Here is a 24,699-nt window from a genome sequence, read left to right as displayed (position 1 = left end):
TAGTGGCAGGTGTCCAAAGCAGGGGCTTTGGGACTAGATGATCTTTAAGGTCCCTTCCTTCCAACCGAAACCATTCTATGATTCTATTATACTGCAACAGAGAGAGCAGCTGCACGCATCTCCTGGTTATGGAAGACTTCTCTCAGTGTGTTAACCCACAGGAATGAAAATTTTCATGCACTCCCTTCTGATGCACACACACTACACACAGAACCACCCCCAGCAGTGGCAGCTACACTGCCCAGCCCCTGGCAGATTCACCCTTGCATGCCTTTATTGCTCTCTCATCTGTCTTGCAATCAAAATACCAGTACATGAGCACACTGGATAAGTGTTCCAGTGGAAGTGATCAGCTGTGAAAGCAGCACGTTTCAGCATTAGCTTTCAGAATCGAGCTGGCCATTGGGATAGGGCATCCCAGGCCACTCTGTTTGCTTCCTGAGAGGCGTTATTCTACACTGCACACTTCTTTAAAAGCTTAGCTTGCAGCAGACAGGGTGAAAACCACAGTTTCCACTATAAAAAAAAAACAGTACGAGCTTGAGCTTGGGCTGTGGGGAACAATGTGAATTTGTACCAAGTAACTTTGTCCCATAATTGCAGAGCTCTCAAAAAACTATCAAAGTCCTCCTTTGGCTTTATCTCATTTCTAGGAAGTCCAGCGCCGGGGGCGGGAGAGGAGAGGAAAGGCAGCCTGGTCTGATTGCAGACAAGCAGAGGCAGCGGCAGGCGGTGCTCCGCGTGCCGGAACTTCCTTGGAATCCGCCAGCTCCCGGATCGGCGGTGGTCGGGCCGGGCAGGGCAGGGTTAAGCGAGCGAGGCTGGGCAGGAGCGACTGTGCCCGGCCGGGAGCAGGAGCTGTGAGCTCTCCGCTCTTCCAGGTACCGCAGGATCGAGCTGTGAAAGGCACGTCGTAAGAAAGAAACCATCCCTGGTTAGTGCTTTGGTTGTTGTTCAGGTAATTAGTCACCTTCTTTAGAGAAGTTAGCGGGAGGAATTTATCCTGGATAACGCATGCTGTTAACTTTAATTGAAACAGAGATAGGAAAAATCGTGTAGGTTTTTTTTGCTGTGATTTGGCAAAGTCCAAAGTCATACAGCAGTGCCAGCCACAAAATCTGCAAGTATGGAGTGACTCCAGCTCCATAGATGAAGTAAGGCCTACTTCAGTTAGCACTAAAATGAATACTTTAATGCAGTACTTTTTGTTTGCCCAGTTGTCTCAAACTAAGTAATATTTTCAAAATTTTCTCTGCAATGCCAGGACCAGAACTTAGTTCATTTACATTATATCACAGTGTTACACATGATTAGGATTGCTTACATACATAGAAGCATATAATCTTACGTAAATACAAAATATGAAGAGAGACAGTTTAAAAAAAAAAAAAAGGGTGTTAGTGGTACTGCAAATGATACTAGTGCAAAACCAAAATTGTCATATCCTTGACAGGTGTTATATTTAGCACACTGGACAAGACATCTGATAACTGAATAATTATGTTCTTGAGCAAGGCATTCAATCTGTTGAAACCAATTCCGTTGATGTCTGGCCAGTCAAATTTGGCTTACAAATTTATTCATCAACTTGTTGCTTCTCATGGACGTCGCTGTCACAGAAGTGTGATTTACAAACAGAGGTACAGGACATGCCCATGTAGTACTGGAAGACGAACAATAAGTGCTGAGGCTAAGGTTGGTATCTGGAGAGCCCCCTTTCTTCTGCAAGATTCCTTTAAGTGTTTTTAGTTTACTGCTATCAGTATAATTTTTTAAGATTGTACCCAGTATTAGCAGAACATCGGTTCTTGAACCAGTGCTGCAGCCTATTAATTGTTCACGTGCACATCAAACACAGCTGAAATGGTGGCAAACTGAGCATGCCCACAGGAATGAAAAGATTCATTACATGCAGCCAGCCTGTTTCTAGTTCAGCACTGTTTCTAGTGCACCAGCTGTTTGTTTAAAGCTAGTGGCTTCCTCGTGGATCACCTTTCTGCTTGTGCAGTGTAGGAAGTGGTTCTAAAATGAATGCAGTTCTGACTCTGCCGTTCATGGAGGAGGAAGTGGTGATGAAAGCAAATGGTGTAAAACATCACTGTCTTACTGGCATCTGCCAGTCAGTTGATGATATCTGGTGCCCAGTTTTCCACCACTGTTAACAGCATACAGGTTAATTGCCACCTGGTCTGAGTAAATTACTGCAGGAGCATCAGGTTTTGATCAAAAAGCCGGACAATGCTGTCACAATATGACATCATATTTTCTTGTATTGTATTTTATTCTATGTGTCATTCATTCTGGAGGATGAATCTAGTTTATCCTTCTAAGGTCATGTTGTGTGATACTCTCAGAAATATAGACTACATCTGGGAAAATTTGAATTTTCACAACCACATGGGGCTAACAACCTAAGTTTGCAAAAAATAGATGATATATATTTCAGAACATGGTTTTCCTTTGCAATTTGGTTGCACTATTCATCTCATTGCCTTGTTTGCTGCTGTTCAGAACTAGGTAGTATTATCAGAGACATTGTTTATGATGAATTGCAGACCTGTCCTAACATGGAGACGCCTTCAAGCCCATGTACAACAGCAGACTGGAACTGAGGAAGAAATGCAAGTCAAGGCCAGGATAAAGCAGCATTATTGGTGTTGAGATTGTAAGCATTTAATAGTTGTGGTTGGGATAAGTCTGAGTTTGCTCAGGACAAGGGTAAATATGGTTGACAAAAACTTCCAATCTATGCTGACACTTTTTTGTCACAGGTTTGAACTCTGGTTACTTGCAGAAGGTTTTTGTGAGAGGACTGAAGCAGCAGGACATCTCTGCCCAGTACTGTGTGCCCAGAATAAATCAGCATACTGCGGGGGAAAATTGTTCTGATTCAGTTAGGACAACATCAGGTTTTCTGCACCCAAGCATAGGACATAGTATGAGATGGAGACTGAACATCAGTGGAGTACAGCAAGCAGAATTGTAGGAAATTAGGCACAACTATTGTTAAGATATGCAGCAAATCTTCAACTACCATTTTTATCAATAAGAGCTGCCTCTAATCAGACGTTTGGTTATCTGTGGAGCTGGTATCGTCTTATTGCAGAATACAGTACATTTGCAGGAGTGTGGTAGAGAGAACTGGGCTCAGAAATGTCTGGGCAGAAGAAAGTTCTAGTATGAAGGACTGTGTTGTTGGTGGGAATTACATTATCACCTCTAGTGCTCTTCCCCACTGGTTCAGCATATAGGCATGGGTGTGCTAAATTTTACACAAGTTCAGGTACAGATCTGGATGTCTAGCAGCTAAGGATGGCCCTTCATCATGCAGATTTGTTAGAGCTAAACCATTCCTGACAGATGTTTGTCAGACCCATCTGGGGCTCAGTGCCACCCTACAATACCTGCAGCTTCACCAACCATTAACCAATAGGCAAGAAACTGTGAGCAGCCTCTGTTTCATACCACTGTTTATAGAAGTGCATTGGTATGTAAGGTTGAAAAGCTGCCGGATTTGTATGAAATCAGTATTGATTCAGGACTAAAATGAAACTATTTGCAAATAACATTTTGTAGGACTGGATTTTGATCTAAGAGTGCAGGTATTCCTTGGTGTTGTAGTCTAAATCAGCATTCGGGAAAAGTACTGGGAAATTGTCTAATGCACCACATTAGTACCAAGTGACTGTGGATTAAAAGCAGTATTGAGTTCCATCAAGTTCCTGTTTTACAGATGTGAATTTAAATGATCACTATCTCATTGCTTCTCTAAGGGTGTTTTCCTGAACAAAGGAGTATCTCTTCCATTCCACTGTTGCAGGTCATGGCAAAAGAAGAGTTGCCAGGCGTTTTGATTCTGGATATAGGAGGAACTCAAGGTGTGCTAGAAAACCTTGCAGCGCTTTTGAAGAAACACTTTCACCTTATCACCATGAAGGAATTTCTTGAAAACAAAGAAGAAATGAGCAAAAAAATCCAATCTGTTTTCGTGTTTGAGTGCAGGCCAACTATTGACCGTGAGCTTCTAGAAAGCCTGCCTAATTTAAAGGTAATTGGAAATTCTGGAGTTGGAGTTGATCACTTAGACTTGAAAATGATCTCTAGCTTTGGAGTAAAAGTGACCAACACCCCCCACGCCGTGGCGGACCCAACGGCGGACATAGGAATGGCCTTGATGCTAGCCTCTGCCAGAAGACTAGTAGAAGGTAATGTTTTCAATTTTCCTGGATCTAGCTACTTCTTTGGCATATCTCACTTTTGCTATGATTCAGATGATCTGTCTAAATCAATATTTGGGATGCTTTTACAGGGATAAATTTTTGGAGGCCTCAGTTTTCAGAGGCATCTGCTCTTCGTGTGTCCATCTTCTTTTTAAGGCAACTGTGACTAGAGAAAGGCCTTTGTCTAAATTATGCACTTTGAAGTCACTTGTGATATCCTGTTTGGAATAATGCCTGGGGATTAATTCTCCTTTGGCTGTTCACTGGGTGGGTTGTTTATAGCTGTAAAAAATGAATACAGAGTGCATCCAAATGGAGTGTCACCACTTTCCATTTCCCCTTGAAAGAAGTGTCAGGAGCTATAGTAAGGTACAAAACATAAATGGCCATATCCCCATCTCTAGACTGGTAATTAGTATAACCCCTTTTTTTTCCTGGTTCTGTGATGAGTTTATCTAAACCAGTGGGTTGTATTTGCTGAAGAGCATCAACATTATGATTAAAATAGCTGATAATCCTTTTGACAAAGTTATTTCACACTGTACCAGCACCATTAGTCTCCTTTCCCCACAAGGGTTTTTTCTCCACATGTCCTTGCTACACAATACCTTTTTGAGGAAGGAAGGTGTCAGTAGAGACTATCACAAGAAGCTGCCTCTGTCTTCAGGGACTCTTATTATCTTATTGTCACTGCTGCTCCAACCCTGAGCATGAAATGGCATCTTTCCTGGTGATGTTTTCTCACTATTGTATCTTGTTGAACTTCAAGTTCTGTGTACAAGAGCTCACAGAGATCCTTGGCTGAGCTGGAATTTGCAACCTTCACCCTCACTCAAGCAGTGGGTCTGCTCTGGGTTGTGATCCAGGAGAGAAATGCTGAGATTTACCCCAAATAAAAAAAAGTGAAATCAGTGCTTGCATGGTGGTAAGTGTTAAAGAAGCTATTTTTGGATTTCCAAGAAAACGCACCAGCCATGGAAGAGGTACTTCCCTGAGGAGCCATTCCTCCTAGCACAGTATCCAGTCAGGACCCTGCTGTGTTACTGACTCCAGCCCTGGCTGCAGGGATTGGCACCATCCACGCCCTTCTATGAACTGGTCAAAATTAGCAAGGCTATTTTGTAGGGGTGCTCCAGAGCCTCGCTGCTGTGATGGTGATAAACTTTTTCTGTCCCCCAGACCTGCTTTTATTGCTGATTTGTACCCATTCAGCATGTACTTACATTCAGGCTGCCAGATTGCGGTTTCTCCAGACACGAAGCATTTTGCTGTTGACTGGCTGGGAGTGGAAGTAACCAGAGCGACGCTTGGGATCATCGGGATGGGCAGCATTGGGTACAAAGTGGCTCAGAGAGCCAGAGCCTTCAACATGAGGATCCTCTACCATAACCGAAACCGGAGGTAAAAACATCTGGTTTCTGCGTGTAATTCAGGGGGCAATGACGGAAGCCACAGCTCTACTTGTGTCCCTGGTCTTCCTATGCACTTGTGACAGCTGTAAGCAGCATGAGAAGCACCAGCATGCTGCCACTTCCTCACTTTGGTTCCTGCCATCCCTCCTGCATTCACTCTGCCCTGGTTAAGACATTAGCAGTTTGGAACAAGGGCCGTGTACCCTTTCTGAAGATGTTGTCCAAGCAAACCAGGCCTTGTGCCCTTGTGGTGTCCCTTGTCCTTTCAGACTCCTCTTCAGGCTTCTGGCAGCATCCCTGTTCCACCCAGCCAGCCAGTCTCCTCAGCCTAACCTGATCACTCATCACACCAGCACCAATGACAAAGGTCTTAATTTCTCACAGATTTGTAGTTTCCTTTCTTTCACACTTCCTCTTCATTTCTTTTCAACCACAAGTCCTAACTCACATGTCAGGCAAGGAAACACTCCACTGGGATTGGCATGGACACAGAAGAGAAGAGTGGGATCTGACTACACCCCCAACCTCCTATACCTAATATCACCCATGTGCTTTGCATGCATCACTCCTTCAGTGTCCCACCACTTGTCTAGCCTCTTGCTTCCTCTAGCTCACATCCTTCCTGCCTCCCTTCCACTATCTGCACCTATCAATGTCTTTTCCTTTAAACTTGTCCTTAAACCTCTCAATCTCTGTGCTGTTCTGGATCTCTCCTGGGGTAATTGATTGTTGAAGCCAGTTAGAAATAGTTGCGTCAGTTTGGGGGTTTGTGCATTTTTTCTTCAGAAGAAAGGAAGAGGAAGAGGCTGTTGGTGCCCACTACTGTGAGAAGATGGAAGACTTGCTGCAACAATCTGACTTTGTTATGTTGGTTGTGAACCTGACTCCTGAGACTCGCAGACTGATTGGGAAAAAGGAGCTGAGTCTGATGAAACCCACAGCTACTCTTATAAACATCAGCCGAGGTAGGATGATCTGAAGTAACTGTTTGTGGCTCCACACTTAAAGTTGTGTTTTGTTTGATTATGTTGACATTCCCCTCTCCAAGCTCAGTCTGTGATACCCATCTGTTTGAGTCATGAAGTAGCTGGCAGTCTACAAATGAGCGACTTACCGTGGACCATATGCTATGTGTTCAAAGGTCCTGTGGAAATTAGGGATGCTCAGCAGATGTTCAGTTCTCTTTAGCCTTATCCTAAAGACAGGGTTTTTAGTGGAAGTAACTGAAAGGTTTATCTTAAGCAAGGATGAACGGGGTACAAGGGAAAACATTATGTAACATTTGGAATAGTTTGTAGAAAGGAAGCCTCAAAAGGGATGACAGATCTGTTGGCACTGAACAAGCATATGAGAAAGATTATAGTTTCAGTAAACAAAGCAGAGATAAAAGAGTGGAAAGCATGAAGAGATTACGTGATTTGTCTGTAATAATACAGGAAGTGTCAAAATGAGGAAAAGACTGAAACTAGTCTCATCCCAAGAAGCACCTCATGCAGTGGACCATAATCATTCTGTAATTAAAGATAATTAAATCAAATTGCTGGTTTGTTTGGTTAATGGTTGTTAGAAAGGCATTCTGCTTTTGAACGAGGTGCAGATCCTCTAATTTTTCTCACTAGACCCTTGAGACGTTTCCTTACTCCCCATAAAAATATGTTCATTAACTCATCGTGATACCAAGATTTCATTTCAATACAGGTGCAGTTATTGATCAAGATGCGTTGGTAGAAGCTCTCCAGAGTAAGGTTATTAGGGCTGCAGCTCTGGATGTGACATACCCTGAGCCTCTGCCAAGGTAAAGAAACCTGTTTCCCATTCTTTTAATCTGAAATGTTTCGAACTGTGTGCAAAGTGCTGTCATAATCTTGATCTCCACAGGGAGCCTCTCTCACTGCATAAGGGCAAAACCTCAGCCTATCTCACACAATCATAAATAAATGACAAAGTATTCACCTTTCCCACATCTGTCAGTTCTTTGCCAGCCTAACTGACAGGCAAGGCAACAAGACCAACAGAGAAGAAAGAAATGGGTAAACAAGCTTCTCACAGCTTTCTGCTAGTTCTGTGCTTGTGGCCCTTTTATCTCAACATGCCACTGCTGTTTCCCAAGGTTCCCTTTCTCACAGCTAGCATAGGATAGCAGCAGAGTAAGTTCTCTGTGTAACACATTCTGTTCTTTCTGTTTCTTACAGAGATCACCCTCTATTAAAATTAAATAACATCATCATAACCCCTCACATTGGAACTGCAACAGTCCAAGCTATCCATATGATGGCAGAAGAAGCAATAGCAAATATACTGGCTGTTCTCAATGGCCAACCCATTCCAAGTGAAGTGTTTCCCAAATGATGTGTGCCAGATGATACCACTAAATCTCCTGTGTATAGGAAGGCACTATTTCTTACAGTACCGCTTTTAAACTAAAAAAAAAAAAAAGCAACCTGTTCCTGCACTGCTTGTCATGATACTGCAAAACTGTCATCTCTAGACTTGATCTGTACTGTTATTTCCAAGTCTGAAAAATAAAATAGAACCAATAAAAAAGATTTGTTTGAAGATTTTAACTGAGCAGATGCACTTTGATATCCTCAGTCTGTTAGTGAATGCTCTGTGACGTACTGGATTCAAATCTCACTGGAATATGTAACATTTTTATGTGGGTCGGAGGTCACTCGCTGTGAGGGAGTGGGGTGGGGAAGGGCTGGGCCTTGGGGGACAAGGTCAGGGCCGCCCTCAGAAAGCACTTGGCAGCACCAGACGCCTGCGCGGGGCAGCTGTCCACCGAAAAGGACACACGGGTAGCCTACACCACGCCCCCTGGAGCCTGTGATTGCCTCCAGCACACCTCACTCTGGCCAGGGGGGTACTGAGTGGTCAGTGACCTGCATGTCCCGCCTGCGAGGCTTGACCATGCTGGCCGAGCCTTATAAATGTGGAACCACGGGGCTCACTCTGGGGAGGTGTTTCTCTTCTGGCTGGCCTTGTGTGAGCCATCGGATCCTCGGCTGTAACTATTTTTCTCTTATTCTCTTTCTTCTCTTTCTCTATTCTTATTAATCTCTGTTCTTCCTTTACTCTTTCCTTTACTTTTCTTTAACTTTTTCCTTTACTCTAATTTTCCTTGAGTAACTTAGAACCAATGACTCGTGTTTACTAAGCTGGTGTACTGGTTACTTTGTAGGGGTGCTTTTGTGGACTGGACCTTTGTGCTGGGTGTTTTGGTGAAATACTTCTGCCTCGTTTATACACCATCCCTGTAAAACCTTTTACTGAAATGTTTATTTTCTCACTAAGTTGAAAGAAATTCCCTTAGAGAAAGCATGGCACTGTTTCCTCTGGGCATGAATTCGAGGTAATAACGAACTAAAGCCTTTTTAAAAGTTTGGTTCTTTTGAAGCCTTAAATAGAAGTAATATTCCCACTTGAACCTGAGGCTTCAAAATTGGGGTGTTGCATACCCTTGTTCTGTTCCCAGTACTTGCTGCTACAGAATGATAAGCAAGTACACCAAGCAGTTTGTATAACACTCTGAAATCTATTAAAGATGAATGAGCTTTAATTCTCTGCAGAAATTTGACTGTATCCTGACACATTTTTCAGGCAATATTGCAATATTCTATTTTTATACCAAAACACTGAAGAAATGTCCTTTGAAGTAATTATAGGCCTAAATTTTTCCTAATGTAAGGAGAATTCTGCTTCATCTACATGTTAAAGCAATGACAATCGTTCAAAAAGTGTCTTTGATTTTCCTGAGGTGATCCTCTGAAAAACAAAGTAAATCCCAGGAGATTTTGTTCCTCCAGGAAGACAAAAATTGATGCTTTTATCTTGACTGGCCATGAAACAATGGAGAACTACCATTGAAATCACATGGGTGAGAGCACAGCCTAAAGCGAAATAAGTGGTCAGTCCTAATTTGCAGCCCGGAACCAAGCTTTTTATTACATTCTCTTTCCTAGGAGGAAGCAACAAAGTCAGAAAATTCAGTAAAGTGTTTGTCACCCCCCTAAAGTCAGGAAGCCTTTCTGTTATTTTGTAATATGGTCAGGCTTCTTGAAGGAATGGTAAAATGAAGTTTTAGCACAGGAAGTGTAGACAGACCCAAGAATTAGACATTCAAATGCAAATACTGAAATACTACTAACAAGGCAACAGAAAGTATTGCTATAGGGGTTTCCACGGTCTTCAGCCCTTGAACACTCTACCCCCCACTCTTCCCAAGATTGCTGTAGAAAATCAAAGCAGCTATAAATAGTCTATTTAAAACAACAACAACAAAAAACCAACCAACCAAACAAAACCAAAAACAAGCAACCCAAACAAACGAAAAAAGCAACTGTTAATTCACAGTTTCCTCTGGGAACCAAAACCAAAAACAGATGGTCAGTGATTCCTGAAAAAAACTAAAAATATCAACTAGTTTTGAGTGCATAAGTCCTTCTCAGAAAACACTTGCCTAAGCATCTATTATTTTGTTAATTTATGATAGGCTCAGGAGCAGGCACTGCAGTCACTGGGATCTCTCCAGGACAGGAGACTGCAAAAATCTCTGCAATGATGCATTTAAAAATTAACCTGGTAACTCAAAGTTCATGATGAAACTGTGCAGTTTATTTTCATGAACTAGATTTGGTCTGACATTTTTCCAAACTACTTAGACAAGGTGATTTTTGATTTCGGGGTAGCAAAGGAGATTTATTGCACCAGACTGTTGATGGTCTGAAGCTAAGTAATTGATGAGAAGTAATTGTTGTGTTTTGAGCATGGTAGCAGTAATATGAAATCTTGGAGACCACGGAGGGCAGAACTTGTTCAGGCCTGATTGTGTGAATATCCGTGTGTGTATGCGTGTACACATGTATGTATGTATGTAACAGGTAGTATATTGAAAAGAGCTGCTTTCTTGTCTTGCTTTGCTTACTTTCCTATCTGAATACATGGTTTATAGGATCTCTTGCTATAGATGCCATGAAACAGGACATGACAGTGATTATTCTTTAAAATGTCTGGAAATAATTACATGTCTATCTTCTGATGATTTGTGTCTTTCTTTTTTGTGCAGATCATGGAAGGAGGAGAACTACCTGGGCTTTTGGTAAATGAAATCGGTGGCATATGTGGGATACTGCACAGCCATGTGGCATTCCTGAGGAAACATTTCTACCTCATCACCATGAAGGAATTGCTTGAAAACAGGAAGCATTTAAGTAGAAAGATCCAAGCAATCTATCTGTGGTGGCACAAACCAGTCATTGACCAAGAGCTCCTCCAGAGCCTGCCAAACCTGAAAGTGATTGCGAATTCAGGAGTGGGGATGGATCACCTGGATCTGAAACTTGTAGCTAGCTTTGGTGTGAAGATGGCTAATGCTCCACGTGCTGTTTGCAGCAGCACAGCAGATGCTGGGATGGCTTTGCTGCTAGCATCTGCTAGAAGACTAGTGGAAGGTAACATCTCAATTCTTTTGTGACTTCTAAAAGTCATACAAGATTTACCTACCATTAACTTGAATTTTCTTACAGAGTTATGTGTAGTGCACATAGTTTCACATAAAATGTGAATTAAGTATGATAAATGTACTTAAATTGTTACATTATACATAGACATACATAACCTATATTTCAACCACATATAAAAAAAATCGTATGAATTTAGTTTTCACAGGGTTGTAAATACTTGACCAGAATCTAATCACATTAATTTAAATACAACTTCCTGCTTTATGGACCAAGTGTTCCTAGAAACTGGAATTTAGTTTTTAAAATAAGTAGAATTAAAATTTAACAGTTGCAGGTGAACAACACACTGATGTGTGCTTTCTACATACAAAAACTTTAAATTCCATTACCTTCTGCAGCAGTGCATTTTCAGTGACTATTACATTTGACCGACATAAGATGTGCTTTTCAATGTGACAGTGTTACAATGTTGTAACCAAAAGAGGGAGATGCCAAAGATCAGACAATCGCTGGAGCCACAGGCTGGCAGAATAAATTAGTGTTTGAGACAACAGTGAAGCAGAGCAAGGGTATATAGAATCATAGAATAATAAGAAGTTGGAAGGGATCCACAATGCTGATAGAGGCATGGGCATATTCTTGGGGACTGAAATGGATTGGTGCAGAATTGGGGCATTTAAGGGGCAATAGAGAGTAATAACGCAGCTGCTCCCTCTTCTGCTTATAACATCCTTTCTAGTTTCTTCAACAATTTTTTCTTGCTATTTCCCCAAATAGACCTACTCTTGCCTTTGTTAGAATGCCTCCTGCTTCAGGAAAAGATCCCCCAGGTTTATCCTGTTAAATTTACCTGACTTTGACTTGCCAAATCCTGCACCACAGCATTCGTAGAAACTCAAAGGAGGGTTGTCTCACTCTAAATCTGTTTCTACGTCTCAAGGAGGAGACAGATTAAAGGGGAGATTAATTCCTTGTTCCCATCTACGTAAACTATCCTTGGTGGCATTTCTGACAGCTCTGCCCTCACATGACTGAGGTTTTTTCCCCTGAGTCTTTTTTTTTTATACTTTAACAACATTCTGCTTATGTTCTAGATAAGCTGGCAATCTCAGAAGACTGAAGTATCAGAAGCTTGTCATCTTCCTAGCAGATTAATAAGTGCTGACTTTGTGTATATAACTGTATTTTATGTGTTGTAGAACTATCCAAAATTGTGCAGGCTTAACAGGTAATTATGGAAATTGCCGCAGTGATTTTTAAAGGAGTTGCACTTTTCTTTCAAAGCAGAGTGACAGATATGAACAGGAAACCTCTTCTTATTCTAAATAAGCAAACCAAATATCTGGTGGTGTTCTCCACGTGACATTTCCAAACTCTGCATTGTTATTGGCAATAATTATTTTGATTGTTGATGAAGAACAGGGTAATATTTTCATGAGTCTAAAACAGTAAAAGGATTTTTGGGAGAAATTACATCAAAAGGCTTTTTGTAGTATAGTAAGAATAAATGAGAATGTCATATATACAGGTAGGAGGGAAAGATGATATATTAGGGAGTTACCTAGGGCATTACAAAATCATGTGGTTGTAATCATTAGAAGTGTGCTGTAGTAGCACAACAAGTTCAGATTCTTTTGCCTTGTTCCTCTGTGTTGGACTCCATTCACTTCTCATATTTGAGTATTTTTCTTGCAGTCCATCACATTGCAATTTCTTCAAGTATGGATTACTGTGAAGCTGATATTCTGGGAGTTAAAGTTTCTGGAGCTACTCTGGGGATCATTGGCATGGGCCGCATTGGATATAAGATTGCTCTGAGAGCCAAAGCATTTGAAATGAAGATTTTGTACCACAACAGGACACAGAGGTAAATATATGTCCTGACCTTAAGTGCAGCAGAAACTCTCTTCTAGGTAGCCGGTATTTTCTTTTCAAGGAATTATTTCAGAAGTGTAGCAAAAACTGAGGGAATAGGGCCAAGATTGAAACAAAAGGAAAAAAAAAAGAGAATGGTTGCCTTAAATCAGTCCTATAAAGAGTTACTTGGTGATTAAACACTTGGAAACTTAATTGAGGTTTTATATTAGAAATTTCAAGGTTTCCTGCAGATATGAGCAGAAAAATGGAAATCAAGCTTATACTGTTTTTTTTTTCCTTATCATATCATACTATAGTGAGACATAACTCTACCTTTTGTTTATTTTTACTGCATATTTTGAGGGATCTTGTTGAAACTCAGTGTCTGGAAAACTAAGAAACATATACTTGGCACAATTTGATTAACTTGAGAGCTATTCTTGAGAAAACCCTCTTTCTCCTCAAGCCATTTTAGCAAGTATTTAACCTTATTTCACCTTTTATTTTTAGCCCCTCCTAACTTGTGAGTCTGGGAATCTGATCCTTGTTAGACATTCAGCACAAGGACTCTTCACTGTAAAGCAAGCAAGATCCCCATACATAACTTGAGGCCCTTCCAATCAGGCAAGGTGCAGACAACAAGCAGAACAAACCATGACCTACCCTGAGAGAACTTTACTCCCTCTGACTGAAGGGAGAAGCTGCAATGCTAGGACATGTGGCTTTCAGTGCTTCTCTCCATATGCAGACTGCAGAAGGAGGGTCACTGCTCTAGCTAGCCCTAGTCAAATCAGAAGGGTGAATGAGGCCAGAAAGTTTTAGCCTTGCTTGGCATTTCTGTTACTCAGAAGAACAGCTGAGCAAACTCACATTAAAAAAAAGTACTAGTGAACACCCTCCTTAAGATCTTTCAGAATTTCCTTATAAACCACTCAAAACAAATACAACAAAAGGCACAACTCTTTTTTTTTTCCCTGTGGATCATCACTAACTTCCTCTGTTTAATATTTTTCAGTCTTTAAAGTAATATTTATGTAAGAGTGCTGTGGTGAATGATCAATGCGCAGTGCAACAGAAATTAAAAACCTTTTTATTTTAAAGTACCTTTACACTTCAAGCTTATGTGTTGAATCAAGATGCATTCTGCATGCTGCAAAATTGGCTGTAGTTCCAGTCTGTTCTGTTCCTACGTATTCTCTGGTTATCGACCTGTACACTGAAAGAAACTAGTGAAGTGCATGTGTTAGGAGACACATGATCCAAAGTTCTGAAGTTATTTTCTTACTGTGACCTCTTTATTTCTAGATTAGGGAGGAAATAAAGCCCTTCTCTTGCAATCAGGAGCAGAAAATTTTACACAGGATCTCCTGTCATTGCTTCTTTAGGTCCCAAAGTTCAGGAAGCTAAATTTACAAAGAATGGGAGAAATAGCAAGTATTCCTTTTTATTGTGAAAAATTAAAACTAAAAATCTCTCTCTACTTTGATAACTTTTCTGCTGAACACTTAACTCTGTAGAAGTCCTGGGGCAGCCAGAAGCCTGGCTAAGAGCTGCCTCGCTGATTTCACTTATGAAAAATGACAGGCTTACTGAGGGTGCCAACAGGATGAGGACCACCAGCATCCTCAGAGCTTACATGGATGAGTTCTGGTGAATAACACTGCTCTGGTTTGAGCACCTTCCCCCCTGGGAATCCTGGAGAATGGACCATGTGCTGCCATCTGCTCCAGTGCTTAGCCTTAATCAATTTGCAGACTTTATAAGAAGCCCCTGGACTCTGCACTGCAGTGGCTGAGAGGCAAGCATGCAATCCATCCCCTGCTGTAGGGCTTGAAGCCTTCCAGAAGGGTCTAAACATCCAGCTGAGCCTAAATTTGCCACCTGTTTGCTACATGGATGTGATAATCAGATCCTTTAGTTTGTATAGTGGTGACATCAATGAAGAGAATATTTTCATGACTGATGCCCTGAAATACTTTTCCTCCCACTAGGAAAGCGCAAGAGGAACAAGCTGTTGGTGCTACTTACTGCGAAAAGATAGACAGCTTACTCCAGCAGGCAGATTTTGTGATGGTGGCAGTGAGCCTGACACCTCAGACACGCAACCTGATTGGGAAAAGAGAGCTGGAGCTAATGAAACCCACAGCTACTCTGGTTAACATCAGCCGAGGTACCGTCCAGAACAGTTGGCTGGCCAGAAAGCATGGGCCAGCTGCAGCCACTGTGCAGGTGGTGCGCATAGCGAGGACAGAGTGGGCATGGCAAAAATTCCTCTCTCTCCTTTTTTATTCTCCTTTCACTCTGAGCTCGTTACCTGCAACACAAGTTGCACTCAGAGACACTCTTATTCCAAACCAGGTGCAGTAGTTGACCAAGAGGCGCTGGTGATGGCTCTGCAGACTGGTGTTATCTGGGCCGCAGCTTTGGATGTAACCTACCCAGAACCACTGCCCAGGTTGTCATCTCTGCTTGTTTCTTGGAAAGGATGGGTGAGCCCTGCCGAGGCTGAAGATATCCCTGCAGCAGGCAGGGATGTGGTTGAGGCAGCCACCGTGCTCCCTGGGATGGGGGTTTGGATAAAAGTGCCATGAATATGAATGGAATGCAGACCAGATGTTGGGGCTGATAACAGGCCAAGGGGTAGCCTGGGTGCCAGAAAACAGCAGGAGGCAGGGAGAGCATTAGACCACCTCTGTAGAATCACCCCGTGAAGCTGCAGCAGTGCTTCACTTGCAGATTGCTTTATTAGAAGGTGCAACTTGCCATGAATGGGTGAAAGCTGCTTCAGCCATCTCTTCTGAGACCTGTTGCATTGCCCCCAGATGTTCTTCCCCACAGGCTTCCTTCCACAATATGAGGCTGAAGTACTGTAGCCCTCTTGGGCCCAGAGGCTGCTTGGCTTTTGTTAAAAGATGCCTCTACGAGGATGGTGCCTCTCAGAGTTAATTGCACTGGCTGCATTTTGGGTTTGGGAGGAGTTTGGTCTTGTTATGCCTGTGTGGGAATGAATAACTAAAGCTCAGACCATTGTGTAGTGTGAATATGTCAGGAGGACTTAATCCTCTCTTCTGACATAGTTTGAATTGCTGCCTAATGGCAAAAATCTGTTTCTGGAGAAAAGAGCACAGTGTAAACTCTTAACGTGTCCTCTTACAGTCCAAAATTACTTCAGCACAGGTGATCAGGTTCTGTGGTTCTAAGTGGGACTTGTTATATCAAATTAACTTTGAATAAAGTGCAAAAGCTAAAGTAGGAGTCCTCTATATTTGGATGAACAACAATAGATAACAACTCTTTTTTCTTTTTTTCCAGAGATCATCCTTTGTTAAAATTAAAGAATGTCATTATAACGCCTCACCTCGGCATTAAAACAGACAAGGCCACTTACATGATAACAGAGGAAGCAGTTGAAAACATACTAGCAGCTCTAAATGGTCTCCCCATGCCCAGTGAAGTGCTCCCTAGTTGATGTGCGAAAGGATAACACGTCTCTTTTTATTATTTTCTTCCCCCCTATCAGCTCTAAAGGTTTTTATTCTTATGTTGTTTCCCTTAAGACAAACCTATTTCAAGCTTATGAATATAGATTTCCTGCCTGTTTTTTTTGCCTACACATAATGTAGACAGAGGAAATGTACGTCCTTGTCCAGTTTCATGCTTAAGCTAGTCTATACAACCCAGCTGGGAAATGCATGAAAGTCTTTAAGGGTAACACAATACTTCAAAAGCCTAAACCTAAGAAACGGTTATTGCGCAAGCACCTTACTAACACTGCAGGCATCAGCTCACCCTGCAGGATTACATGGACACCAGTGGTAATATTTAATGATGGGATGAAGTTCACAGACTATGCAACACTTCACATAGCCACAGACCCATTTCAGAGTGCTCTGTACAATGCTGGTATAACAGATCCCTTTCTATTATAGAAAACTAATAGCACACAGAAACACAATGTGATTTAGCTGAACAGACTACGTGGAGGTCTATAAGGTACTCTATAAATTAAATATACTTAGAACATGGTAGTGCTCTGGTACAACTGTCTTCTTCTGTCACATATGTTGCTATACAGATATATCTCCAATAGAGATGTATCAGCTCCTGAACTATAGCTTTAAAATTAGATGTTCAAGTTGCACAAAAAAACTTTGAAGCCATCTGATTCTCTCCACATCTAACCATGTAACACACCCATTTTCTTCACATTTGATAGGTATGTCCTGGATTTTTGCTTAAAAAAGAGTAACATTCCTTTAATTATTATTTTTTGGCTCCTCTAACAAATCGTTCCTTCATTTTGTTCATTCAAATTTGTTGATTTGATATACAAAGGAAAAAACTCCCATGTTGTGCTTTCAGTGGTTTTTTTTTTCCTTCAGAACTAAAATGTGTAGATAGGCCTCCATTCTCAATTCATAGGGAGAATAACTTTGAGAGGGACTTTACAGTGGTCCTTTGATCTCAGGTAGCAGTGAGCAGTAAGTTAAAAGATCACCCATTACATCTTATCAGCAAAGCAGTTTGGAAGTTTTGGATATGAAACAGGTAATGTGTAAGCATTTTATAGTTTGTTCGGGTTTTTTTAAGGAAGAAAATTCAAGTAGACTTAACTAAGAATCTAGTTGCTAGTTAATGAATTTTTACTAGTTGCTAGTTAATTGCTAGTAAATTTTTCCTACTTGCTAGTTAATGAATTTTTGCTTTAAATGTCTGAACTTGAAATTCATGTAAGCAAATCATACTAAAAAATCATTACCAGGATAACAAGAACAATATGTGGGTTTATATGATTACTACGAAATGTTATTATATTTTATCTTTTTATTTGTAATTTTATAGAGGATTTGGTATTAATCTTGACTGCCTTAATGTTCAGCGTATTAAAATGTATTTGGTAGAATTCAAGATGATGGGATTTTGTAATCCATTCTTTTAAAAGCACTACAGCAGTCAGGAGAGACACAGCAGCACCCCATGGCTGGTTATTTCTTAGTGTGGAAGGAAGGAAAGGGATTCCTGGTGCCCACAGCAGTGCTGTGTCCCGGCTCCTGAGCTGCTGTCATCACAGAAGCTAGGCCTCCTCTCCAGTGGCTGCTAATCAGCAAGGAGGATCACTTCAACACACCCTTAGTGAACCCAGTACTGAAGCTGTGCTTCCCAGCCTCCATCTCCAGGGATGGAAGTTGAGGAAGGTGACTCTGCCCTTCTACTCTGCTCTCGTGAGACCCGCCTGGAGTGCTGTGTGTGCAGATCTGGGGTCCCTAGCACAGGAAAGATATGGACCTATTGGAGTGAGTCCAGAGAAGGGCCATGAAGATGATCAGAGGGATGGAACACCTCTCCTATGAGGAAAGGCTGAGAGAGTTGGGGTTGTTCAGCCTGGAGAAGAGAAGGCTCCAGGATAACGTTATAGCAGCCTTCCAGTATCTAAAAGGGGCCCACAAGAGAGCTGGAGAGGGACTTCTTACAAGGGCATGTACTGATAGAACAAGGAGGAATGGCTTTAAGCTGAAGGATGTTAAGTTTAGTTTCAATATTAGGAAGAAATTCTTTACTCAGAGGGTAGTGAAGCATTGGAACAGGTTGCCCAGAGAGGTTGAGGGACATCCTTCAAAGTGTTCAAGGCCAGGTTGGATGAGACTTCAAGCAACCTGGTCTAGTGAAAGGCATTCCTGTCCACAGCTGGAGGGCTGAAATTAGATGATCTTTAAGGTCTCTTCCAACTCAAAACAATGTATGATCTACAGTGCAAGTAACCTTGTCTGGAAAATTTTCATGCATTTGTTAGCTGGGATACACACAGGACTGCCTGTGGCTGGGGTAAGAGCTGTAGTGCCTAAGGACCTAAGCCTAGCCCAATTGCTTTACTCTCAAAGAGAGGTTTTGAGGATATTCCGAGAATCATTTAGGTTGGAAAAAACATTTGTGTGTGCGATGAGAGCTATCACTGGTGTTTGCCGGTCAGAGACAACTCTTCATCGCACATTAACTCCTGTGCAATTACTATGTGTAATGACCAACAGAGACACCAGACCACAGCTGGCCTTTGAAGACACTGTGGGGGGGAAAAGTGTGTTGCGCATTAATGCAAAATCCCTTTTATTTTGAAATCACAAATAGCGCAGAAACACGACACGCTTTTTAAAAACCACACAACCATTTGCAAACTCCCGTTGCTGTCTCTCGGCTTCCCGAGGGATTGGAGTGCAGCTCCCGCGCCCTTGCACGGCCTCTCCTCCCCGCTCGGCCCGGGCGGGGGTGCAGGCGTCCGGGCAGTCCCGGCTGGGCGCGGCGAGTCCCGCTCCGCCCTGGCTCTTCGGGGGTGCGGCCCGGACGCGCGGGCGGCGAGCGGGGCCAGCAGGGTGAGTGAGAGCCTGCGGCGGGACTGCGGGACCCCGAACGGGGTACCGGGAGCGCCTCTGCCAGGTGGCCGCCGAGGTCCCTCGACTCTGGTGGCCGCGGCCCCACGGGGGGGTCCCGGTGGCACCGTCGGTAGCACCGAGCGCGTTGGGCACGGGGGGCTCCCGCGGTCCTCTGCGACCCCCCGTCGTTAAGGGCCGGACGGAGCCCTTCCCTTCCCGCTCCAGCTCCTTCGTATCTTTAGTCTCACCGGCAGGCCGGCCGGGACAGCTGCAAACACCTCGAGCCAGGGCTCGACCGGCCCTGGACCGGGAATACTCTCCGTGAGGTCGGGGGAGGAGCGGGAGGTGCTGACCCGGCGGTGTGGGAGCGGTGCGGGAGCGCCTTGCCTTGGGCTGATGGGCAGCTGCGGGTCTCTCGTCTTTAACCTGTGGTCACAGACGTGGTTCTTTCCGGAGTCGGCAGAGTGAAGAGTTGTCAGGACACTGAAGGAGACCCAAAAAAGAAAGGGTAAACTTATGTTCAGGAAGTAAGTCGATAATTCCAAAGTTCGTAGTCGACAAATTATAGCTCTGTTAACATTAAATGAGATTTTTTTCCTGAGCTAATTACTGAATATAGTTGCAGAAGTGGCAATCAAAGGCAGAACTTGGGCCACTCACATGGCCACATTCTCAAATTATCAAGACTTTGGCTTTTAAATATTGAATGTTAAACAGGAGTAACACCTGATAACTCATTTGTCTAAGTGTCAGCATAGTTGGCATGCCAGAAGCAATGTTTTCTTGTATTATTAACAAGATAATATAGAAATTGAACATCCTTCTGAATAACACAGTAAGAACTGAAAAATTCCTGCACGTGGGAATGATTATCTTTAGCCAACTCTTCCGTAGTGGGAAAAAAGCATGTAATGAAGCCAATCAATTCCTGTTTTTTAATAAAAAAACACTATAATGGATTGCTTAAGACCATGTCCTTTTGGTTCTCGTTGCTTTTGTAGGGCATGGAGGGTCAGGAACTGCCTTATGTGCTAATTGACTGTATAGGAGGGATGCATGGAGTATATGAAGACCATGTTGGATTTCTGCAGAAACATTTTCATCTCATCACCATGAAAGAATATCTTGAAAATAAGACACTTCTCAGCAAAAAGATCAGAGCTATTTATATGTGGTATCACAAACCAGTTGTTAACAAAGAGCTGCTCCAGAGCTTGCCGAACTTGAGGATAGTTGCAAGTTCTGGAGTGGGAATAGATCACTTGGACCTGAACCTCCTCTCTAGCTTTGGTGTGAAAGTGTCCAACACTCCATTTATTGTTTCCACTGACACTGCAGACCTGGGAATGGCTCTGATGCTGGCATCTTCCAGGAGACTTGTGGAAGGTAATAACTGAAATGGTTTTAGTGTTTTTATAGAAACAGTGACTTCAAAACCTGCAGAAAGTGTGTGCTGATGCAAAGGTAAGCTTAAAAGTAGAAATGTGGAAAATACAGGACAAGGAAAAAGTTATCTGTCTTGTTAACAATAACTTGCATTTCCAAAAAGGCATATACAGCAAGGTAGATGTGTTCTTTCTTCAGACAGCTCTAAATTCAGGCCTCTTGTCCCTCAGCCCACAGCCACTTATTCATTGAACTTGTTCACTTCAGCTTTGCTTTTCAAGTTATAATAAAAGGGGATTAAAAGGAGATATTTTCAAGGAGGCTTGAAACCTGTCTTTGCCAAGCTGCCGTGTGTGTATGTGAGTTATCACAAACAAGCTGTCCAGAAATCTGTCCACCATACTCTTTGTTTCTTTTCCTTGCCAACCTTGATGTATCTTCAAGGTTGCTGGGCATCAGATGGCCTTCCTAAAAGTCTTGATGATCCCACAACTGATCCATCAGTTCCACCATTCAGTATTTACAATGTCAGTGACATTTATGGCACTGCCACTTTCATTACCCCTGCTGATGAATAAGAAGCTGAGGTGCATTTCAGTTGTGCAATAATCTGTACTATAGGCAGAGAGAGATGATGGGTGAGGTGTGTGATGTACATCCAAGGGAGGTTGCTGCTTTGGCCTTACCTCCCTTGTCTGCCAAAGAGAGGCTGAATATGTTTCTATCCTAAGCAAGAAATCAGTGTCAGCAGTCATGTACAGTGCAGCATTATTCACTTTTTGTCCAGAAACACCATGACATTTTGTTGCTGCTTCTGTGCTTCTGCTTGTCCTACAACAAAAAGTGAAAAAAAAAATAACCAGATGCCAGAACATCCTTTAAATGACATAATTCCTTCTTTTCCTCCTCCAAGGCTATGAGATGGCAGTCTCCCCTGACACAGAGTATTTCCCTGCTGACTGGTTGGGGGCTGAGGTTTCTGGAGCGACCCTGGGGATTGTGGGAATGGGCACCATTGGTTACAAAGTGGCTGAAAGAGCCAAAGCCTTTGAAATGAAGATTTTGTATCACAACAGGAGTCAGAGGTAAAGCTGGTTGCAGCTCCATGGCAACTCTATTTTGTCACTGCTTTTAAACGTTATTTGTACCTTTCACTGTGCTTTCACTTTTTACTGAGCTCTTTATTTTAAGTGCCAAAATACATACTGGTCTCCCTGGGAGTTGGGGCTCCCTGATCCCTCCTGTCATGGTGGTGACACTACAGTAGACTAAGGAAAGGAGAAAACTGTCTGGGAGGACATAAGTCCTGCAACTTAGGTGAAGCAGGGATTCAGGCAGAGACATCTCACCCTTCCAGAGCCAGCTGATAATAAAAAGCCAGACTTGCCAGTCTGTTTACTGTCTTCTAGCTGTGCTCTCTGCCCCTCTGCTCCCATCAGGCCCATCTCATCCTATTCTTTTGTGGGAATCTGAGGAGAGCCAAGCAGTTCAGGCCCCAGACTTGTCCTGATAGAGATCAAATGCACTAGCAGGTCCTGCTGTGCTTGTGGTTTCAGTGGATCAGCACTGATGCACAGAGCAATTAGGCTGCTGCTGACACAAATTTCTGAAGATTTAACCTCTGCTCTGTCTTGTGTGCTTCCTCAGCAATTTTCACGAGTTACTTTCCCCAGAGAAGGCAATTCTTGTAATACATCAGTCTTGCTTTTGGATTGGAAAAAAAATCCCCGTTACAACCAGAAACTGATACAAATTAATTTATTTTATAATTTATTCTGTGCATTTACATGATACTCATTTCTTACTTTCCATCCCCACAGATATAGAACTGCACGTTTGTGTACAGTTCACTTGGTATTATGGGAAACAGCTTAACATTTGTCTTTACTGAATTTCAGTCAGATAACCAGCTAACTGCTTTGCACTGTGGAGTGAAGAAAACAATTAAGAAACTTTTTCTCTAAGGGCGATTTGATCTTTTTCTTGTTTCTTGCGTACCGAAGTTAAATTCTGGCTTTTTCCCCACAGAAAAAAAGAAGAAGAAAGTGCCGTTGGAGCTGTTTACTGTAAAAAGATAGATGATTTGCTCCAGCAGTCAGATTTTGTGTTACTGGCTGTGAACCTAACTCCACAGACACACAAACTGATTGGGAAGAGGGAGCTGGAGCTGATGAAACCCACTGCTACTCTCATTAATATTAGCAGAGGTGAGGTGCAACATAAACAAAACTGCATTGAGGTTTGCTGGCATGACAAGTCCTGGGAAAATCCAACTCTAATATGGAGTCCATCACTCTAAAATTTTCCACAAATTCTCTGATTACTGGATTATTTAGATGCCTGTGGTCGTATCGCAGTAAAACATTTGAGTGTTCCCATAAAAATGAACAAGCAAGTCTCTGAAATGTTAGTGAGCTTGGAGTGTTAGAAGCTCACGTATACTTACATAACCTCCTACTTAAGCTTTTTATTTATTTAATGCAGTGTTGTTGCACATTAATAATAATAATAACAACAACAACATTATGGTGGCACAGCCTGATATAAAGCCTGGCACTATACTTTATTTCATGCTGCTAATTCCCGGCTGTTCAACACTGATGCACATACCCAAGCTTTCTCCTCCCACTCCATCACACTCTGCTGCTGCTTCTGCATTGTGATCATGGCTAGCCCTGCTGTTTGCCTAACCACTGTGACTAAAAGGATGGTAAGAGAACAGTACAGAATATAAAAATAAACATAACCTTCTTACTGTAACCCAGGTCTGGTAGTGAATCAGGATGCTTTGGTGGAAGCCCTTCAAAACAAAGTTATTAAGGCAGCTGCTCTGGATGTGACATATCCTGAACCTTTGCCAAGGTAGGACATGTACTTAAATAAAATGAGTGTATCTGTAAGTTTCAAACTGAGTAAAATTTTGTGAGCACATGAGAAGTTGCATAATTTTGTTAGTATGAGTATACGATGTATGTGCACTAGGACTGCAATAGGTCCCCAATCCCTCTGTCCCAGCCAAATAAAAATCACATTGACTCATTTGGAGGATATGTTGCATAAAACCCCACCAACCTAGGCAGCACTTTGAACTGCTCTGAGTATGCTTGGGTCATGTAATTGTTTTCGTTTGGCTTTTTTTTTTTAATAATTATTTTAAATATTTCCCTGACTTACCTGGAGGTGATGAAATAGATAACGAATATGCTGTGAGTGCCTAGCTTGGTATTTCTTTTCCTTTCCCAGGGATCACCCTTTGTTAAAGCTGAAGAATGTCATAATAACTCCACACATCGGAAGTGCCACCAAGAAGACACGCCGCATTATGATGGAGGAAATGACAGAAAGCATACAGGCGGGCATTGCAGGTCTTCCTATCCCTCATGAAGTGTTGCCATAACGTGGCTTGCACTTAGCATTAATGCCATTAGTGGTTATCCTGGCGTGACAAAACAGTAATTCGATCACTTTTCATGTAATTATCCCATGAGTATTATACAGATAAAATATATAATGTTTAATTTGTTTAAATAACAGACAGCAATTCTGTCTGGAAAACCTGCAGTATTTTGTCGTGACCTTCAATGAAAAACCCCAGAGTCTTGCACCAGTGTAATTTATTTTGCTCACATCCCCCTACAATTGCCCATGGATGCAACACCGAATTAAAGGAACGCGTAAATCGCGAGTTAGAGGAACTGCCTGGCACAGCCAGGCGTGTTCGAGCGGCTGCTCCAGCCGCTCCAGCAGCAATCCTGACCTTCGGGTGCATTTTCCCTCTCCAGACACCGAGCCTGTGCACAGCTGCGCGGGCGCGGGGCTCGGCTCTGCCTGTGTGCGAGCCTTCCCCTACCCGGGCCTCAGGTTGGACCGCGACCGAGGGCGGCGCGGCCTCTCCCCGTCCTTCCCTCTCTCCCTCCGGGCCGGCCCAGGCCGCCGCGCCGGCAGGGGGAGCCGCCGCCGGAGCCGGGAGCTCAGCAGGGGGCCGGGCCGGGCGCCG

At 42.7% G+C, this 24,699-nt stretch overlaps 3 protein-coding genes across 13 annotated transcripts; all 3 read left to right on the top strand.

Moving 5' to 3' along the window:
- Positions 1-680: 680 nt before the first annotated feature.
- LOC103754817 (probable 2-ketogluconate reductase) lies at positions 681-8,196 on the top strand. 7 transcript variants are annotated; one of them, XM_018081622.2, is made up of 7 exons: positions 681-881; positions 1,454-1,695; positions 3,821-4,205; positions 5,450-5,621; positions 6,419-6,597; positions 7,331-7,427; positions 7,825-8,196. In XM_018081622.2, the coding sequence occupies exons 2-7, from the start codon at positions 1,501-1,503 to the stop codon at positions 7,979-7,981; spliced, it is 1,185 nt and encodes a 394-aa protein (XP_017937111.2). In that variant the 5' UTR covers positions 681-881; positions 1,454-1,500; the 3' UTR covers positions 7,982-8,196. The 7 variants fall into 7 exon arrangements, with proteins under 7 accessions (XP_017937111.2, XP_017937110.2, XP_017937109.2 ...); XM_018081621.2 differs by having other exon boundaries at positions 681-934; XM_018081620.2 differs by having other exon boundaries at positions 681-958.
- Positions 8,197-8,537: 341 nt separating this feature from the next.
- LOC103754831 (probable 2-ketogluconate reductase) lies at positions 8,538-17,861 on the top strand. Of its 3 annotated transcripts, none has more exons than XM_008920705.2 (6): positions 8,538-8,639; positions 10,698-11,082; positions 12,790-12,961; positions 14,943-15,121; positions 15,310-15,406; positions 16,264-17,861. In XM_008920705.2, exons 2-6 carry the CDS (start codon positions 10,701-10,703, stop codon positions 16,418-16,420), a joined length of 987 nt encoding a protein of 328 aa, XP_008918953.2. In that variant the 5' UTR covers positions 8,538-8,639; positions 10,698-10,700; the 3' UTR covers positions 16,421-17,861. The 3 variants fall into 3 exon arrangements, with proteins under 3 accessions (XP_008918953.2, XP_017937119.1, XP_017937118.1); XM_018081630.2 differs by having other exon boundaries at positions 15,310-15,440; positions 16,264-16,418; XM_018081629.1 differs by lacking the exon at positions 8,538-8,639 and adding an exon at positions 10,194-10,298.
- Positions 17,862-19,279: 1,418 nt separating this feature from the next.
- LOC103754818 (probable 2-ketogluconate reductase) lies at positions 19,280-24,304 on the top strand. Of its 3 annotated transcripts, none has more exons than XM_018081634.2 (6): positions 19,280-19,316; positions 20,318-20,702; positions 21,616-21,787; positions 22,731-22,909; positions 23,468-23,564; positions 23,946-24,304. In XM_018081634.2, exons 2-6 carry the CDS (start codon positions 20,321-20,323, stop codon positions 24,097-24,099), a joined length of 984 nt encoding a protein of 327 aa, XP_017937123.1. In that variant the 5' UTR covers positions 19,280-19,316; positions 20,318-20,320; the 3' UTR covers positions 24,100-24,304. The 3 variants fall into 3 exon arrangements, with proteins under 3 accessions (XP_017937123.1, XP_017937121.1, XP_017937120.1); XM_018081632.3 differs by lacking the exon at positions 19,280-19,316 and adding an exon at positions 19,649-19,824; XM_018081631.3 differs by lacking the exon at positions 19,280-19,316 and adding an exon at positions 19,649-19,843.
- Positions 24,305-24,699: the final 395 nt, after the last annotated feature.

Source organism: Manacus vitellinus, unplaced genomic scaffold, assembly GCF_001715985.3.
Source record: "Manacus vitellinus isolate BGI_N305 unplaced genomic scaffold, ASM171598v3 scaffold_55_pilon, whole genome shotgun sequence".
NCBI lineage: Eukaryota > Metazoa > Chordata > Aves > Passeriformes > Pipridae > Manacus > Manacus vitellinus.
This window is presented reverse-complemented; position numbering and strand designations above follow the sequence as displayed.

Excerpts from the sequence above, each read along its gene's own strand:
- LOC103754818 (XM_018081634.2), top strand. The coding sequence starts at position 20,321 with ATGGAGGGTCAGGAACTGCCTTATGTGCTAATTGACTGTATAGGAGGG. Across the intron at positions 22,910-23,467 it reads TCTCATTAATATTAGCAGAG|GTCTGGTAGTGAATCAGGAT; the intron begins GTGAGGTGCAAC and ends ACTGTAACCCAG. Across the intron at positions 23,565-23,945 it reads TATCCTGAACCTTTGCCAAG|GGATCACCCTTTGTTAAAGC; the intron begins GTAGGACATGTA and ends TTCCTTTCCCAG.
- LOC103754831 (XM_008920705.2), top strand. The coding sequence starts at position 10,701 with ATGGAAGGAGGAGAACTACCTGGGCTTTTGGTAAATGAAATCGGTGGC. Across the intron at positions 15,122-15,309 it reads TCTGGTTAACATCAGCCGAG|GTGCAGTAGTTGACCAAGAG; the intron begins GTACCGTCCAGA and ends ATTCCAAACCAG. Across the intron at positions 15,407-16,263 it reads TACCCAGAACCACTGCCCAG|AGATCATCCTTTGTTAAAAT; the intron begins GTTGTCATCTCT and ends CTTTTTTTCCAG.
- LOC103754817 (XM_018081622.2), top strand. The coding sequence starts at position 1,501 with ATGTTCTTGAGCAAGGCATTCAATCTGTTGAAACCAATTCCGTTGATG. Across the intron at positions 4,206-5,449 it reads TGCCAGAAGACTAGTAGAAG|GCTGCCAGATTGCGGTTTCT; the intron begins GTAATGTTTTCA and ends ACTTACATTCAG. Across the intron at positions 5,622-6,418 it reads TACCATAACCGAAACCGGAG|AAGAAAGGAAGAGGAAGAGG; the intron begins GTAAAAACATCT and ends TTTTTTCTTCAG.